The sequence below is a fragment of the Salvelinus alpinus genome, chromosome 2 (genome assembly GCF_045679555.1).
Source record: "Salvelinus alpinus chromosome 2, SLU_Salpinus.1, whole genome shotgun sequence".
NCBI lineage: Eukaryota > Metazoa > Chordata > Actinopteri > Salmoniformes > Salmonidae > Salvelinus > Salvelinus alpinus.
The window spans coordinates 90,297,005-90,313,277 of NC_092087.1; the positions used below are offsets into that span (position 1 = coordinate 90,297,005).

General features: G+C 44.8%; 1 protein-coding gene across 1 annotated transcript; it reads left to right on the plus strand.

The window, feature by feature from the left end:
- The first annotated feature begins 1,478 nt into the window (after positions 1-1,478).
- Positions 1,479-16,273, plus strand: LOC139568176 (alpha-2-macroglobulin-like). The gene is made up of 37 exons (XM_071389914.1): positions 1,479-1,635; positions 2,574-2,661; positions 2,863-3,043; positions 3,390-3,546; positions 3,996-4,048; positions 4,387-4,407; positions 4,639-4,804; positions 4,901-4,985; positions 5,806-5,956; positions 6,058-6,178; positions 6,618-6,727; positions 6,860-7,033; positions 7,393-7,626; positions 7,976-8,042; positions 8,118-8,263; positions 8,369-8,518; positions 8,865-9,019; positions 9,159-9,244; positions 9,382-9,529; positions 9,797-10,022; positions 10,107-10,233; positions 10,337-10,458; positions 10,553-10,604; positions 10,672-10,755; positions 10,861-11,037; positions 11,517-11,592; positions 11,764-11,920; positions 12,016-12,090; positions 12,620-12,782; positions 13,074-13,264; positions 13,495-13,710; positions 13,854-13,978; positions 15,323-15,413; positions 15,526-15,594; positions 15,758-15,863; positions 15,971-16,024; positions 16,174-16,273. The coding sequence occupies exons 1-36, from the start codon at positions 1,584-1,586 to the stop codon at positions 16,009-16,011; spliced, it is 4,443 nt and encodes a 1,480-aa protein (XP_071246015.1). The 5' UTR covers positions 1,479-1,583; the 3' UTR covers positions 16,012-16,024; positions 16,174-16,273.

The following is a 16,273-nucleotide window of genomic DNA, read 5'->3' on the forward strand; positions in this document are numbered from 1 at the left end:
TTTCATCCCCTCACAAATAATTTGATATTCAAACATTTAAATTGCACAACAATTCCATGTGAATCTGAAAACAATGTGTAGACTTTCCACTGTACCGTTTGTCATCCTATCATTGATGAGAATGTCTCAGATGACAACCGAACTGAACTTTAGGGATGTTCCCTCTAAACTCCCTCTGGAGCATCACTGACGTCTGCTTCAGGTACTTCACCTTGGTCTGGAGGAGGGGAGGGGGTGGGAGAGAAGACATGTCAAGGTTTTTATTCACACCCCGTGTATTCACACCCCGTGACTTTCTCCACATGGTACAGCCTGAATTTAAAATGGATTACACTGATTTGTTTGGTCACTGGCCTACCCACAATACCCCATAATGTCAAAGTGGAATTGTTTTTTATTTATGTATTTTTTTTTACAAATAAAACACTGAAATGTCTTGTCAATAAGTATTCAACCTCTTTGTTATCGCAAGCCTAAATAAATGTGCTGAACAAGTCACATAAGTTGCATGTACTCACTGTGTGCAGTAATGACTACCTCATCTCTGTACCCCACACATAGAATTATCTGTAAGTTGCCGCAGTCGAGCAGTGAATTTCCAAACACAGATTCAACCTCAAAAACTAGGGAGGTTTTCCAATGCCTCACAAAGTAGAGCAGATGGGTTGGTAGATGGGTAAAAATAAAAAGCAGATATTGAATATCTCAACATGGTGAAGTTATGAATTACACTTTGGATGGTGTGTCGATACACCCAGTCACTGCAACGATACAGGCGTCATTCCCAACTCAGTTGCCAGAGAGGAAGGAAGCTGCTCAGGGATTTTACCATGAGGCCAATGGTGACTTTAAAACAGTTACAGAGTTTAACAGCTGTGATAGGAGGGGATTCTATTATCTGTCCTGCGTTACCCCGGTGGGAGGAGTGTCCGGGATGTCCCTGGAGCCTGAGCCAGGTGCCACTTTCAAAGCCGGATCAAAACAAAGTGATGTAGGTCAAATCAAATCAAATTGTATTTGTCACATGCGCCGAATACAACAAGTGTAGACTTTATCGTGAAATGCTGACTTACAAGCCCTTAACCAACAGTGCAGTTCAAGAAGAAGAAAATATTGACCAAGTAGACTAAAATAAAAAGTAACACAATAACGAGGCTATATACAGGGGGCACCGGTACCGAGTCCACAGGCTAGTTGGGGTAATCATCATGTAGGTGGGGGCGAAGTGACTACGCATAGGTAACAAACAAACAGCGAATTGCAGCAGTGTACAAAAGTACGCGGAGTAATGATTTAGGATTCGAAGTTTCCATATGCATAGGCCTAAAAGTGTTTGGTCTTGATAAAAAACCCATATGTGCTTCAGCTGCCTTCCCAATGTTTGAAAATGCAAACATTTGACGGATAGAAAACATGTTGTAGACCTATGTTCCTGAATTACTGTACGCACCATGCTGCCTTGTTGACAATATGATCGCGCATTTGAAATGGCCGTTCAGTCTAATCGAACTCCCTGAATATCCAGCAGGTGCGAGCGCTTAGTAATTAGAAAAAAGTCCGCAACTAAGGATATTTATAGGGACATGACCGACGGGGAGATTTACGTTCGACTGAGTCCACAAACAACCCGCTGCGGTGAGTATCGCTAGGTCACAGGTGCTATAGCAACTTGTGTTGCAATCATATAGCCAAAACAACAATTTAAATAAAAAAACTTGCATCTGGTCTTAGCAACAGAATACTTTCTCCTAGTGCACGCTAGACACACTTTTGCAATCTGTGTTTGGCGCCCAGTTTGTAGCCCGATATATTGTAACTCGGTCTAGCCGTTAAACACTAACCTACATGCAATTGAGCCATTTTACCGACCTGTGTCTGCAGCCTGGTCTCATGGACTATACGTAACATAGTAAAAGTATATCTGCCAGACTGAAATCTGTATGAAATGGTAAGTTTGGTATTTTTACAGGAGACTGACAGCTACTCAAGGCAATAAAACTGACGTATAACATTTTGGGTAATAAGCAACTTCATCTACTTAGCTGAAAGGGTTAAGGTTAGCCAACCTGCTAATTAACTTTACTCCTAATGTTTAGCCTAGATAATGTTAGCTACCTAGCTCATGTTGGCCACAACAAATTGGAATTTGTAAAATGTACATTTTTAACATATCATATGAAATGGATGATGGATATTCACAAATGTAATACATATAAAATGTGATATCATACTAGAGTGTTTCAGTTTTGCGTACAAAATGATAGGACATGGTCTGAGACCAGGTTGGTGCCTGTTTGGTGTTGCTTGGGTAGATGCTTCTGATATGGTTTGCAGTTCCCAGGAAAGCATTTTAAATTCAATTGTTTGGTCTCTCACCCCCTTCCCTGTAGAATTGTATTTTATTAGCCAACCCTTAACCTAATTCTCCTAACCTGCTGTGTAAGTTCTAACCTTATAGGTGAATTCAATTGACAATCTGTATCCCATCTAGACACAACCTGTGTACAGTGCAGTAGGCAGGTCTTCCATGTAGGAATACTGGGTCATAACGGTGGTTTATTCTTCTCCTTTAGTCATGGTTCTTCCTGGGCTTCAGGTTTGGAGATGGATACTCTTTGCCTGCATTCACTGGCTTTGTGTCTGTCAAGAGACTCTAAGACCGTAAGTCAATCTGCACTCACAAGTTAGAATTTAGTGATCAGACTTGCTTCTCTCCTCTGGGTTTAATGTTCTTTTAGAGCAATTTTTCCATCTACTCTTTCTGCAGATCTTTATCCCCCTGTGTATTTCACCTGGCTTTGTGTTTAGAGGTATCCTGTCATTGGGTAGTGATTGTCCTGTTGCCGGGTGTGTTCTCTGTAGGGTTTACATGGTAGCCATTCCTGCAGTGATCCAGGCAGGCTCAGAGGCCAAGCTTTGTGCCAGCCTTCTGCAGCCCAACGAGACCCTGGTCATGACCGTATCTCTGATGGCCGACGGGCAGAACAAGAGACTTCTCCACCAGAGTTCTGACCAAGAGTTTCACCGCTGTTTCCAGTTTCAGGTCAGCCCAGCACTGGTGGACATCTAGAGCCATTCCAATAAGAGTGTACTGCTCAGCTGTGATGCAATGCCAGCTTATTTTATGGGAAATGTCAGTGGTGGCCTACCAGAACTTTTCTGTGATTCAGGCTCCAATTTGTACCAGGTTTTGATTGAATGCTTGTATATACTATCGAGACTTACATTACGCTGAGTGCATAATGTGATCCCTGCAGGAGTTAAACGCTCTACCTTGAAGTTGCTAGTGGCACGCTCTTACCAGCTGGGCCACACGGCACCACATTTTTAATGTCCTTTGTTATCGGTCCGTTAGTTCACCGGTGTTGCCCTGTTTCCGTCCCTGACAGGCCCCTCACGTGAAGAGCGACAAAGTGCAGAACTTTAAGGTGGAGGTTCGAGGGGAAACATTTCTATCCACAGAGGAGAGAAGGGTCATGATCAAACCCTACAGCCCCATGACGTTCATCCAAACGGACAAACCAATCTACAACCCAGGACAAACGGGTAATGTTACAGCCGGTAGTCTGGTTGCTAAGAAACAGGACAATTGGGTGTTGGCGTGTTCTGTAATGGTTTATTCCGGTGCTTTGACCTTTTTGGGCCCCTGACCCCATTTTGATATCAACAGTTTTCCACGACCCCACCATGTTCCCTTTGTTTATTTGAGGCTGTAACAGTATTACAATGAAGTACTGTCAGACTGAAATCTGAAGGAAGATTTGTGAAATGCATCAGGCAATAATTGTGTAGAAAAGAACACTATCATTGCTGGCAATGCTCTTCCCCAGTCTGTTCTAACGAGTCATGCGTGGCTTATGAGGATTGTAGAGGGAAACGGTAGAAATACCGGGTGAAAGATGATGGTAATCTGGGAACCTTGGGATTATGAGGAAGTTGTCTGAAATGATGCTTCTAATATTCTTATTGTTCGTCTTGTCATTGGCTTTTTACAGTGCATTTTAGAGTCGTCACCTTGGATACCCATTTTAGCCCCGTCAATCAGCTGGTGAGTTGAAAATATACGATTGACAATAGTATTTTAAGTCAGTCTCTACTATTTCAAACCAAGATGCAGAAGTGTCACAATACTGTGATGGACATAGCAGTCTGGTATTATGTACAGCACTCAACCAGCCAGGACATGGGGCTTCCATTCATATAGGTCAGACTGGAATGAATGGGATCATCTCTTCCTGAGATTGAATTGCAAATGCTACATGTGATGTTTACGTTAAGCGACCAAGCCAATCACCTGTCTAGTTCCTATAGTTGTAGACAGCTATGCGCCTCTGTTTTGGCATTGGTTTCATTAACAACTCCATCTCTTGTCTTTGCCCTTCACAGTACAACATTGTGGAACTTGAGGTAAGATCCTTGTTAGTGTAAAGAATGCAGCATTATGACTCCCCCAGCTAGCTAGGTCCTCATATCCACCTACTGTAGGAGTTAGCTAAATACTTCCTATCAGCATTGTGATCTGGGCCCCCTTCAGTAGATGAATGTTGCAGATAGAACTGACTCCTTGTCCTGTATACTGTTGTGAACTTTCCACATCGTTGTGTCCTGCTGAACATTCCCCTTCCTATGACCCAACAGGATGTTAATCACAACCGGATTGGACAGTGGGTCAACACTACATCCAGTGGCAGCATTCTGCAGCTTTCTCACCCCCTGAACTCTGAAGCACCTGTAGGATCCTATACCATTGTAGTGTGGATTGGTGAAGAGAAAATCTACCACAACTTCAAGGTAGAACAGTATGGTAGGTGGAGTTTCTCTTTCATGCTTGGTAATGTTGAATCAATGCATCACAACCCTGGAACATTCTGGAGTTGACTGCTGTTCTTTTTATCTGTAGTTTTGCCCAAGTTTGAGATCCAAATGAACCTCACGGACAAGATCAGCGTTGTTCAGGAAGAGTATGAAGTGAAAGTGTGTGCAAAGTGAGTAAACACTATTGGTGAATTGCAATGTACTCTAGTTACAAGGTGATGTAGTGGAGTTACACATGTCATTAATAATCTCATTACGCTGAGGCAGACCTGGGTTGAAATACTATTGGAAGTATTTAATTTACCTTCACAGTTCAAATTAAGGATTTGGCTCTTTGAAAATACAAGTAAATGACATTTTATTGGTTACAACACGTGTTTAGTACATGTTGCGGGTGCAGCAATATGTAACAATTTCACATATGCCTAATACACACATCTAAGGAATGGAATTAAGAATAGATGGTCAATGTCAGAGGTATAGAATACAGTATATACATACGAGATGAGTAATGCAAGGTATGTAAGCATTATTAGTGACCAGTATTTCAAGTCTGTAGGCAGCAGCCTGTGCTAGTACTGTAGCTTAATTTGATAATACACTTGGAAATTGTTATGCATTTGAGGATGCTCAAATACACTTATTTAAATATAAAATCCTTAAATATGCATGTGGTCTACATTAATGACATGCTACTGCGCAATGTCTTAAAATACTGCTACAATCCCTGAGATTATGTACGGTGGCATTTTACATGAGCAGTGCTGTTCTAGGATCAGGTCCCACCCTGACATGTGACCTTGTTCATTATGATCTGTAGTTAAAACTGATCCCGTTCTGAGGCTCTATGAATACAGGTCCAGATTCATTGACCGTGTTAAATGCGTGACTTCAAGCCTGCGGGAATGCATAAGCCTTTAGGTCTCGTGTTTTTAATATGATAATTGGATGTAGGAAGTTGACACTTGTCTTGTTGTGAATTGAAATCAGATACACGTATGGGCAGCCTGTACCTGGTAAAGCAGGGGTCAAGTTGTGCCGACTCTTGGTGGACAATGCAGTGATACCAATAACAATCGATGAGCGAAATCCACAAGGAGTTCCTGATTACACACCTCCATGCCACAAAGAGTCAATAGAGGTTTGTATGCTTTCCTAAAACTAGTAGTGCTGTTTTTACCAACATATTACATTTTGAATGGGATTTAAATCTATTTGTGTGGTTCTGCTTGCTTTTCCTAGATGGACCATACTGGCTGTGCTTCTTATGTCTTCAACATGGCCATTTTCACAAAGAATGCAGGAGAGAAATTGCTGGGAGACGTGTATAGTTTCCATGCAGAAGTACAGGAGGAGGGGACAGGCGAGTCCTTTATGAGATGCATCATGTCGTTTCCTCAATACAAACCCTTCATTTCACTTCAGCTGATGGCGACGTAACTATTGCCTGTTTCATTAGATCAGGGTTTCCCTAACTGTCCTGGGGTTCCCCCTGGGTTTTGGTTTCTGCCCGAGCGCTACACAGCTGACTGAAATAACCGTCTCATAGTGTAGTTTTGATTAGAATCAGCTGTAGTGCAGGAAACTACAAGGTGCACCCAGGGGGGGGGGGGGTCCAGGACTGAGTTTGGGTTCCTCTGCGTTGGGAAGAAAGAGCTTTATGACCGTTGGTGCTGCAGCAGGGTTTTATATAATGCTGTTTTCTGGTTTTAATTTTCTGTTTAAGCTGCACTGCAGTTCAGTTTCTGCATGGTGTTGGTACTGGTAATTGTGAAATATACCATCCTGTTTTCATTTGACAGGTGTGACACTGTCAGAGGAAAAACGCATTGAGCTCTCCTATGTGATTGGTGAATTCACATTTGTTGACACGCCCCAAATCTATGAGCATGGATCAATTATCGAAGGCAAGGTAAGTCCAAATGGTGTTCCTGTTGCATTGTGGAAGCTAGTTTGTCCTGCTTCCTGAACTAGCAGTATGTGGTAGGTAATGATGACGTATGTAGTGTCACTTCATTCATACAACACCCCCCCTTTTCCTCAGATAAATGCTGTTCGCTTTAACAACACACCCATCTCTGACATGTTAGTCTACCTGTTTGAGGAGAAAGGCTGGTCCTCATATCTACGACTACAGAACCTAACCACGGACAGTCGTGGTATTGCCAGGTTCTCCGTCAACACAACCAGTCTGCCCAAAGAGAATATTAACCTCGTAGTAAGTATGATTCCTTCTAGGTTTGACAGACTTTATACTCCATGCCAGTGTCCTGGAGACCGTAAGGGGTGCATGTTTAGTTTCTTGCCCACACAGCTGAAGTCAAATAATGAACTCTTCCTCAAGATTTGATTATTTGAATCAGACCGCTTGGGGTCCCCAGGACAGTAGGGGAAACGCTGCCCTAAGGTCATGACCCTAACATGCTATGACCAGGATGGGCTAGGGGGAAGTAAGTTGGATCTGTTACCATATTGCTTCCTGTCATCCTCTCAGATCCCCACTGTATATAGGACACGGTCTAGGGGGTGATTTAGGATTGGGCCTTCAGTTAGACTCTCCCTTTTGTTCCTTTCCAGGTGAGCGACACCCCACAAGCAGAGTTCCCAGGATACAGGGTCCCCTATTTCAACAGAGGGCAACACCTACTCTCACTGATCCAGCCCGCTGCCCCTGACAGTAAACCGTCCAGCTCCCTGGCTATTCAGAAGGTGGAGAAACCACTGGCATGTGGGCAGGCGGTGTCAATCACCATCCGCTATGCCATCGTAGGGGAGACTGTCCCAAAGGGCTCTGTGGCTGTCCTCTACCTGGTGAGTAGAACCAGGAACAACCTGCAAACCCACGGTGCCTCTCAAAAAGCACCATATTTCCTAGTTGCGCTCCTTTAGTCCAGGATCATTTCAGACATTGCCCCTGCCACACTTTCAAAGGATGTTCCTTTACTACACCAATACTCCTAATCAACCACTGTAACCCAACCTAGCTCATGTTACAAATTGGACTTTGTTGAATATATATATTCAGAAAATTCGCAACCTATATAAAATGGATGATGGACATCCACAAATGAATACATGCGTAACATATCATACTAATTGGAGTGAGTCCAGGTTGCAACGTCTCCTCTCTGTTGCTGAGAACTGTTCCCTTTCCCTCCAGGCCTTATCCAGAGGGGTCATAGTTCAGCATGGACACATCAATGTTACTGTGCAGCAGGACAGTCCTGGTGAGTGAGTTTCATGATGTGATTCTGAACGTTCTGGAAGGTGCTCGATGACAGTGACCTGCTCTTGCGTTGCAGTAGCTGAGGGTGACGTCACCTTGACGTTGGCAGTGGTTCCAGAGATGGCGCCGGTGGTTCAGCTCCTGGTGTACAGTATGCTACCCAGTGAGACTGTCATCGCCCACAGCATGAACTTCCCCACTGAGAAATGCTTCAGGAACAAGGTGTGTGCAGGAGTCTCATATCCCCAGTGACTGATTTTCTGAAAGGTGTCCAGTATTTCCAGACTGTATCATACCTGGAGTAATGGTATCTGATGTGTGTGCCAGGTGTTGGTGGAGTTCTCTCCCTCCAACGCTGTCCCAGGGGAGGCGAACACCCTGCATCTCTCTGCCCAGCCCGGTTCCCTCTGTGGCCTCGGTGCTGTGGACCAGAGTGTTGGCATCATGGAGCCAGGGAAGAGGCTGGATGCTGACAAGGTAACGGAGCTCACTGAAGTGAACTACAGTGGTACCAGCATACCTACTGTTTTGGTGGTGCTGGGAATACAACCAGTGACTACAGCAGACATGGAGTGGATCTGTTCACTGGGGAGCATTTATCAAATGTGATGGGACTCATTCTCTGGCTTGAGGCCCACTTTCTATTGACTCTCAGTAACTGGAAAGCACCTCCTTATTGATGTTCTGGGTTGATGGGACAACGTTCTAAACGTTTAGCAATGGAAAACAAAATGGAGTTTTTCCCCAAGTAGTCGTTTCAGTCTGTTCTGTTTGGTCCCCAATGAACAAGGTAATTTCACACCTCCCCGTTGTCCCTTTCCAGATATTTGATTTGTTACCGGTCAAGGAGACGACCTATATTCCCTACGAGCTTGAAGATCCAGTAGCATGTTTACGTGTTAGACCAAGGAGATTCATAATACCACACCCATATGGACCGTCTGAGATGACAAATGATCCTTATGCAGTTTCAGGTAAATATTTCTGCCCTGTTTTCTCAACTTGAAGCCTCTTTTCTTTCTGGGAAGAATCAGTCCCCATTCTGTTACAATGTGTTCATCTTACACTGTTAAACTTAATAGAATTTATTAATAAATTGTTTCTGCTCTTTCTAGACGCTGGGACTGAAGCTAGCGACTAACCTGGATATAAGAGTACCTTCCTGCCTCAGTTACCAGGGGAACCAGTACTATCGCTCCTATGGTGAGATGTCCTTACCAACCCTTATTCTCATTGCCAAGTCTAATGAATCTTGGGTTATGGATGACCTTTTTGTTAGAATAAGCACAGCATTCAGTCCATTTTAACTTGACAATAATGGCCATGTTTTGTGTTAGTAGCTTACAGCCATATGGCTAGGCCTGGATCAGCAGGTCCTAGACTTGAAATGGCTGTGGCTGGTGGACTTGCCGCTCCACCTCCGCCACCCATACAGACGGTCCGTACATTCTTCCCTGAGACATGGATTTGGGACCTTGTGGAAGTTGGGTAAGTGCTCTGCACAGTGAGGCTGACCTCTGGTGAAAGCCCTCTTAGCTCTTGCATCATATCCAAACAGTAGTGGTGTAGATTAGGACCCTGAACCTCTGTAAACTGTAGGCCAGCTTTCTCTTAGGAAAGACCCTTTGACCTCAATGGGTGTCCCTGGTTAGATAAAGCTTAAATGGATTTGTAACAACAAACGGTGTTGAAATTAGTCCTTCTCTATTGGACACTTGGTGGCTTTCTGTTTGAACTCTGACCTCTGTATTCCAGGGAGTCTGGATCAGCAGATGTCCCCCTGACAGTCCCAGACACCATCACCACCTGGGAGACTGAGGTCTTCTGCCTGGCCCCCAGTGGCTTCGGTCTGGCTCCTCTGGTGGAGCTCACGGTCTTCCAGCCCTTCTTCCTGGAGCTCACCCTGCCCTACTCAGTCATCCGGGGAGAGCACTTTGAGCTGAAGGCCACTGTGTTTAACTACCTCTCCAAGTGCATCGTGGTACGACACTGCACCGGGATGGTTTCTTGAGTTGTATTGTTTTTGTCGTACCGTGTTATCTTACGACGCGTTCCTCTTTGGCAGGTTTCTGTGACTCCAGCTCTTTCCTCTGACTACACTCTCACACCCTTGCGTGATGTCCGGGACTCCTCGTGCTTGTGTGCCAATGGACGAAAGACCTTCAGTTGGACAATGGCCCCCTCTGTCCTGGGTTAGTCTTCGTTCAACTGTTCAAACGGCAGAATGGATGTCAACCTGAGTTGTGTACTGTCACCGTATTGGATGGTGTGTAACCTGCGCTGTACTGTGTGTAGGGGTTTTGAACGTGTCCGTTAGTGCGGCGGCTGTCCAGTCCCACACTGCGTGTGACAACGGGGTTGCGAACGTACCGGAGAGAGGACGCGTTGACACGGTCACACGGAGCCTGCTGGTGAAGGTATGTAGTCTACTGCTGTGGGAGAACTAACGTTAGGTTGCACAGATACTGTCTAGTGTAACTGCCTCTGAAATGAATCCCTCTCTTCCTCCAGGCTGAGGGAACAGAGAAGAGCCACACCTACAACTGGTTGCTGTGTCCTACTGGTCAGTAATGAATCAACGTTGAATGTTGACGTGATCGTCTTCATTCAACTCATCTTTGTGTCCACAGGAGAAGCTCTGACGGAGGAGGTGGAACTGCAACTCCCCCAGAACGTGGTGGATGGTTCTGCTAGGATTTCCCTCTCAGTTCTGGGTAAAATACACCCCTGTGTAGTGGTGGGAAGACAACCCTTCGCCTGTGACGCTGCTGTTTGCTGAAGAGGACAGTCTGTAACAGAAGTCCCTTGTTTCTCTGTAGGGGACATCCTGGGTCGGGCCCTCAACAACCTGGATGGACTGTTGCAGATGCCGTATGGGTGTGGGGAGCAGAACATGGCCCTGCTCTCCCCCAATATCTACATCCTGGAGTACCTGAGGAACACAAAGCAGCTCACGCCAGCCATCCTAGACAAGGCTACCAAGTTCCTCACTAGTGGTAGGAGAGTCCCTTTAAAATCTGTCTTGATTAGACACCAAATCCACAAACTGGGCTGAATTTGTCCAATTAGAGGATTTAGTTTTCCATTTTTAAAGTGTTTCTCCACGGTGTACCCTGCTGTCATGGTAACGATGGAGCTGCATAACGGATGATATCAATGTCTTAACATAACATCACTGACCCAACACATGGTTTCCTACTGAAGTCATTTGATGGTAGAATATAGACACTGTCTCATAGCACCCTATTCCTTATATAGGGCAGGACTCTCCAACCCTGTTACTGTCCTGTAGGGTTTCACTCCAACCCTAATCTAGCTCCCCTTCTAATAATTAGCTGGCTGAATGGGGTTAATTACAACTTGGTTGGAGGGTAGCTCTCCATGAACAGGGGTGGAGAGCCCTGATATATTGGGGCACAACTCTGGGAATGGAACAACCGCTTGGTCACTGTTCATGCTAAAACCCCACCGACAGGTTACCAACGGCAGCTGAACTACAAGAATGCTGATGGTGCGTACAGCACGTTTGGACAAGGCTTGGGGAACACCTGGTGAGTACTTGGCTTGTTTTTCACCTACTGGTGGCTTCAATGAAGCATTGACCAATCAAATGGCATCTCTGGCATGGAGACGATGGATTGGACAGTTGCCGTGTGATGTCATGACTTGGAGCGTGACGATATTATGTCGGGGCTTTTAAATGAATCCATTTCTTTCTTCAGGCTGACTGCTTTTGTCTTGAGATCCTTTGGCAAAGCCCAGTCTTTCATCTATGTTGACCCGGCAACGATGGAGCAATCCAAGACTTGGTTGGAACGTCAACAAGGCAAACATGGCTGTTTCAGAGCTTTAGGGAAGCTCTTGAACAACAGAATGAAGGTATTTTATATTGCTAATAAACTGGTTGTTTCGTCAGACCAGACATAGTTTGATTTCAACAGGCTAGATGCAGTTAGTGTGACATTGTTTTCTAGGGTGGAGTGACGGATGAAGTCACACTGACTGCTTACATCACTGCTTCAATGCTGGAGCTCAACATGTCCGTGTCGGTAAGTAGCTTCACTCCATGGAACCGTTTCTCACAACGTCATTACAGGCAACTCATTTAGCCTCCTGTATGACATCAGTCTTACATCAACTGTCATTTACAGCTTCTACGATGTAGTGAAGTCATTTCTCTGCAAGTAGCCTATGACATAACATAGAATGGGCGTTACGTAAGCAGATCTGAATGGTGTAGATCTGTTACTACTGATATTAGGCTCCAGCTTGAATCTCTCTAGTCTGGTCCCAGATCTGTTCGTGTTGTCTGATTTTTCAGCTTTATTTTAAGAGTCCCATCCCTCTTTAGCATGGGACCTCTGCATATACACAAATTATACCCTTTACAAATGCAACGTAATAAAATGCACAAGATTTACAAGGAAAAACAATCCCGTTCCTCAGCAAAAAGTGTTCCCTAATTAACAATTTGAACTGCCTGAGGCCCCAGAACAGCAAGTTGAATGGAACCCAGTCCAAACTGATCTGGGACCAGGCTGGCTTATCTTAATGTGCTGCTGTCATTCTGTGCTCTAGGATCCTGTTGTGGACCACAGCTTGTCTTGCCTGAAGAACTCCACCAGTGATTTGTCCAACACCTACGCTACTGCTCTGCTGGCCTACACCTTCACCCTGGCAGGTGACATGGAGACACGGGCCCGGCTTCTGCAGCACCTCGACACCATCTCATTTCAAGAGGGTGAGCTATATCCTGGTCCGAGATCTGTTAGCGCAGTCTTTCCTTGATTGAGCATGCCTGGATAATGGAGTAGTCCCAAAAGTGCAAACACTCAGACCATCTGGCGCTCCAGATAGGCCCAATAAAATTATTAATTTTAAATTATTGTTAAGAAAAATAATATTGTTTGAACTTGCTCATTAAAATTGTATTTGGCAGGAAATGAATTGGGGAGGTCAGAACTTTGTATTGGGATGAATAAGCTAGTTCTTATTCTGGCGTGTGTGTGTGTGTGTGCTCCTCAACCCTCAGGGGGTCTCCTGCACTGGTCCCAGTCCTCCTCGGAGACCTTACCCTCCCTGGAGGTGGAGATCAGCTCCTACGTTCTGCTGGCGTCCCTCAGTGCCTCTTCTCGGTCTACCTCTGACCTGGGCTACGCCTCCCGCATCGTCAGGTGGCTGGTGAGGCAGCAGAACGCCTACGGAGGCTTCTCCTCCACCCAGGTATACTTCCCAAACATTGTAACTTTGACTTGTATCAGACCACAGGTCATGTGTTCTTCATGTCCAACCTGGTGAGGCTCACTTCCACTGGTACAGAGCCTAGAAACCATCATAATGAATGGAATTGGGATTTAGTCACTTTAGCAACTGTTCAATGTGAGGAAAATAATCAACCCTTCAAAATGGTGTCTTTAATTTTGAACTGATTGTCCTGTGGTCTGTATGTGTAGGACACCGTGGTGGCCCTCCAGGCCCTGGCTCTCTACTCCACCAGGGTGTTCAGTAGAGGCGGAGCCAGCACAGTGACGGTACGGTCTCCCAGTGGGGAACGGTGCCTCTTCCATGTCAACCAAAACAACAAGCTTCTGTACCAGGAGAGGGCGCTGCAGGACACAGAAGGGAAGTACAGCGTTGAAGTGAAGGGCAGTGCTTGTGCCTCAGTGCAGGTCAGTGAATACACATCTCTCCTCCCAGTCCTGTGGCGCAAGATGCACTGTAATACACATGACAGGGAAGATGTTTCTTCTGGCTCATAAAACGTTTGTATTTGGACAGGATGGTTTCCCTGACTTCCTCTTCTCTATCCCAGGTGGTGGTCCGCTACAACGTCCCTACTCCTACCAGAAGCACAACGCTCAGTATCCAGGTGACTCCAGAGGTGGACTGCAACAGCAAGTCTTTGAGACCCAGAGTCACGCTGAAGCTCGAGTCTCGGTAAGAATGAAGGACCTGTCTTGTATTCACCTCGTTTGCCGGTGTTATCTTGGCGCGTGTCTTACAGAATGGATTTGACCCAAATGAATTAGTTTCGTTATACCCGTTTATAGGTTATTGACCTTCTAGTTCATGGGTGTCAAACTCTGGCCCGCGGGCCAAATTTGGCCCGTGGGGTAATTATATTTGGCCCGCGAGACAATACCAAATTACTACTAGAGCTGGCCCGCCGGTATTATACAGCGCATTCACCGCTAATACTACGAATCCCATAATGCTCTGCTGTTGTTTTCGCGCGCCAATCAGGACAGGACTCAGAAACGCCCTCTCCTCTGTGACAGTAGTCATAGCAACATAGACGCTACAACTGTCAGCGCGCTATCCCTTCCCAAAAATGGCGAAAAGAAAGGCAGAAAACAGGAGCTTTCTGGACAAGTGGGAGGCAGAATATCTGTTTACATATGTAAAAGACAAACCTGTTTGTCTTGTTTGTAGAGTCAACGTGGCTGTAAGTAAGGAGTACAACATTAGACGACACTATGAAACGAAACACCATGACAAATACAAGGACATGGACATGACTCAAAGGAGCCAGAAAGTAGAGGAGATGAAAAGAAGTTTGGTTTCACAACAGATTATGTTCAAAAAAGCCACATCACAAAGTGAGGCTGCTGTAAAGGCTAGTTATATAGTGGCAGCAGAGATCGCAAAATCAGCCCGGCCCTTTAATGAGGGAGAGTTCGTGAAAAAGTGCATGATGAAAGTTTGTGACCTCGTATGCCCAGAGAAAAAGCAAGCATTTTCAAACGTGAGCCTGAGCAGGAACACAGTAGCTGATCGCACATGTGATCTTGCCACCAATCTGTATGACCAGCTGATGGAAAAGGGAAAATATTTCGTTGCGTTCTCCCTCGCTGTGGATGAGAGCTGCGACGCATCTGGAAAAAGTTTATTTTGGTATTTAAATCAGAAGGCTGCAAATAGAAAAGAGGCATACGATTTTTATTTAAATTTTATTTATTTAATAAATGAATGCCATTGATGTGTTTTTTCATTTGAAATTCGATTTTGCATGTCTCCACTATTAAATTATATATTGTATGGTAATAAGCGATGCTTGTTCCATATTCAATGTTAAAGCAAAACTTGTTTGGGTCCATATTAAAAGGTTCATTTGTTCAATGTTGGCCCGCGACTTTGTTCAGGTTTTACATTTTGGCCCACTGGGTATTTGAGTTTGACACCCCTGTTCTAGTTGGTACCTCTGCTTGGATCAGTCGGAATGCTTAGCCTGGTCTTTATGGCTAAAACAATCCAAGCATTTGTCAATCATGTCTTTCTCAGATATCGTGGAAAGGAGCTCACCACCAATATGATTATAGTGGATTTGAAAATGCTCTCTGGGTTTTCTCCAGATCCAGACTCTTTGGGGAGGGTGAGTTGTTGTGGTGTGACCTTTATCCATGGAGGTCTTGCCTCATCGGTGTCCCTTTTTTAAGGCTCAAGGGTTTTTTTGTCCGTACAATGTCAATGACTTGTCTTCACAGCTGAGGGGTTCGAGTCAAGTGGATCGTGTTGATATCAAAGATGACCATGTGTTACTGTACTTGACAGAGGTGAGGTGAAAACCATCGTTCAGTTTGAAATGTTTCACATGGCGCTCTATAATGGGCTTCATTTAAAAATAATCTATTTTGCTGTATCTGTCAGCAAAGCTGAAATACAGAAACTTCTGCTTAGATCGTTTAATGACCCATATGTTTGTTTCTCTCCCAACAGCTGACATCACTATTTCCTTTCCACATCACCCTGGACATCATACAGGAGTTCCCAGTACAGAATCTAAAGCCAGCAGTGGTCAAGATCTATGACTACTACCAGCCAAGTAAGTTGATCTACTAACCCTCCCCAAAATGTTATTTTCCCCTCTTCTGAGGAACATTTGGTCAACTTGTTTTCATTTACTGAGACTAACCTGTCTTACGGTTACAGGTGACCAGGCTGAGACAGAATACGTCTTCCCTTGCAAGTAGGGGTTCCAAGCTGGTGAGCTGCTTTAAATCTGGACTTATTGGTGATGAATTGAGTTCTAGGTGACTCGTATACTATAAATGATTTAGGGAGCCAGTCTTCCTTTAATCTAAATGCTGGTCAGTTTGTTAAAGGATTCATTAAATGTACTTGCTCCTCGACAGATGGAAGAAGATGCCATTGAGGTCACACCTGCAACCCTTGAGACGTCTTTCAAGTGCTGAAGTAAAACTATGGAACTGCAAATAAAGCTTTTCATTAGAA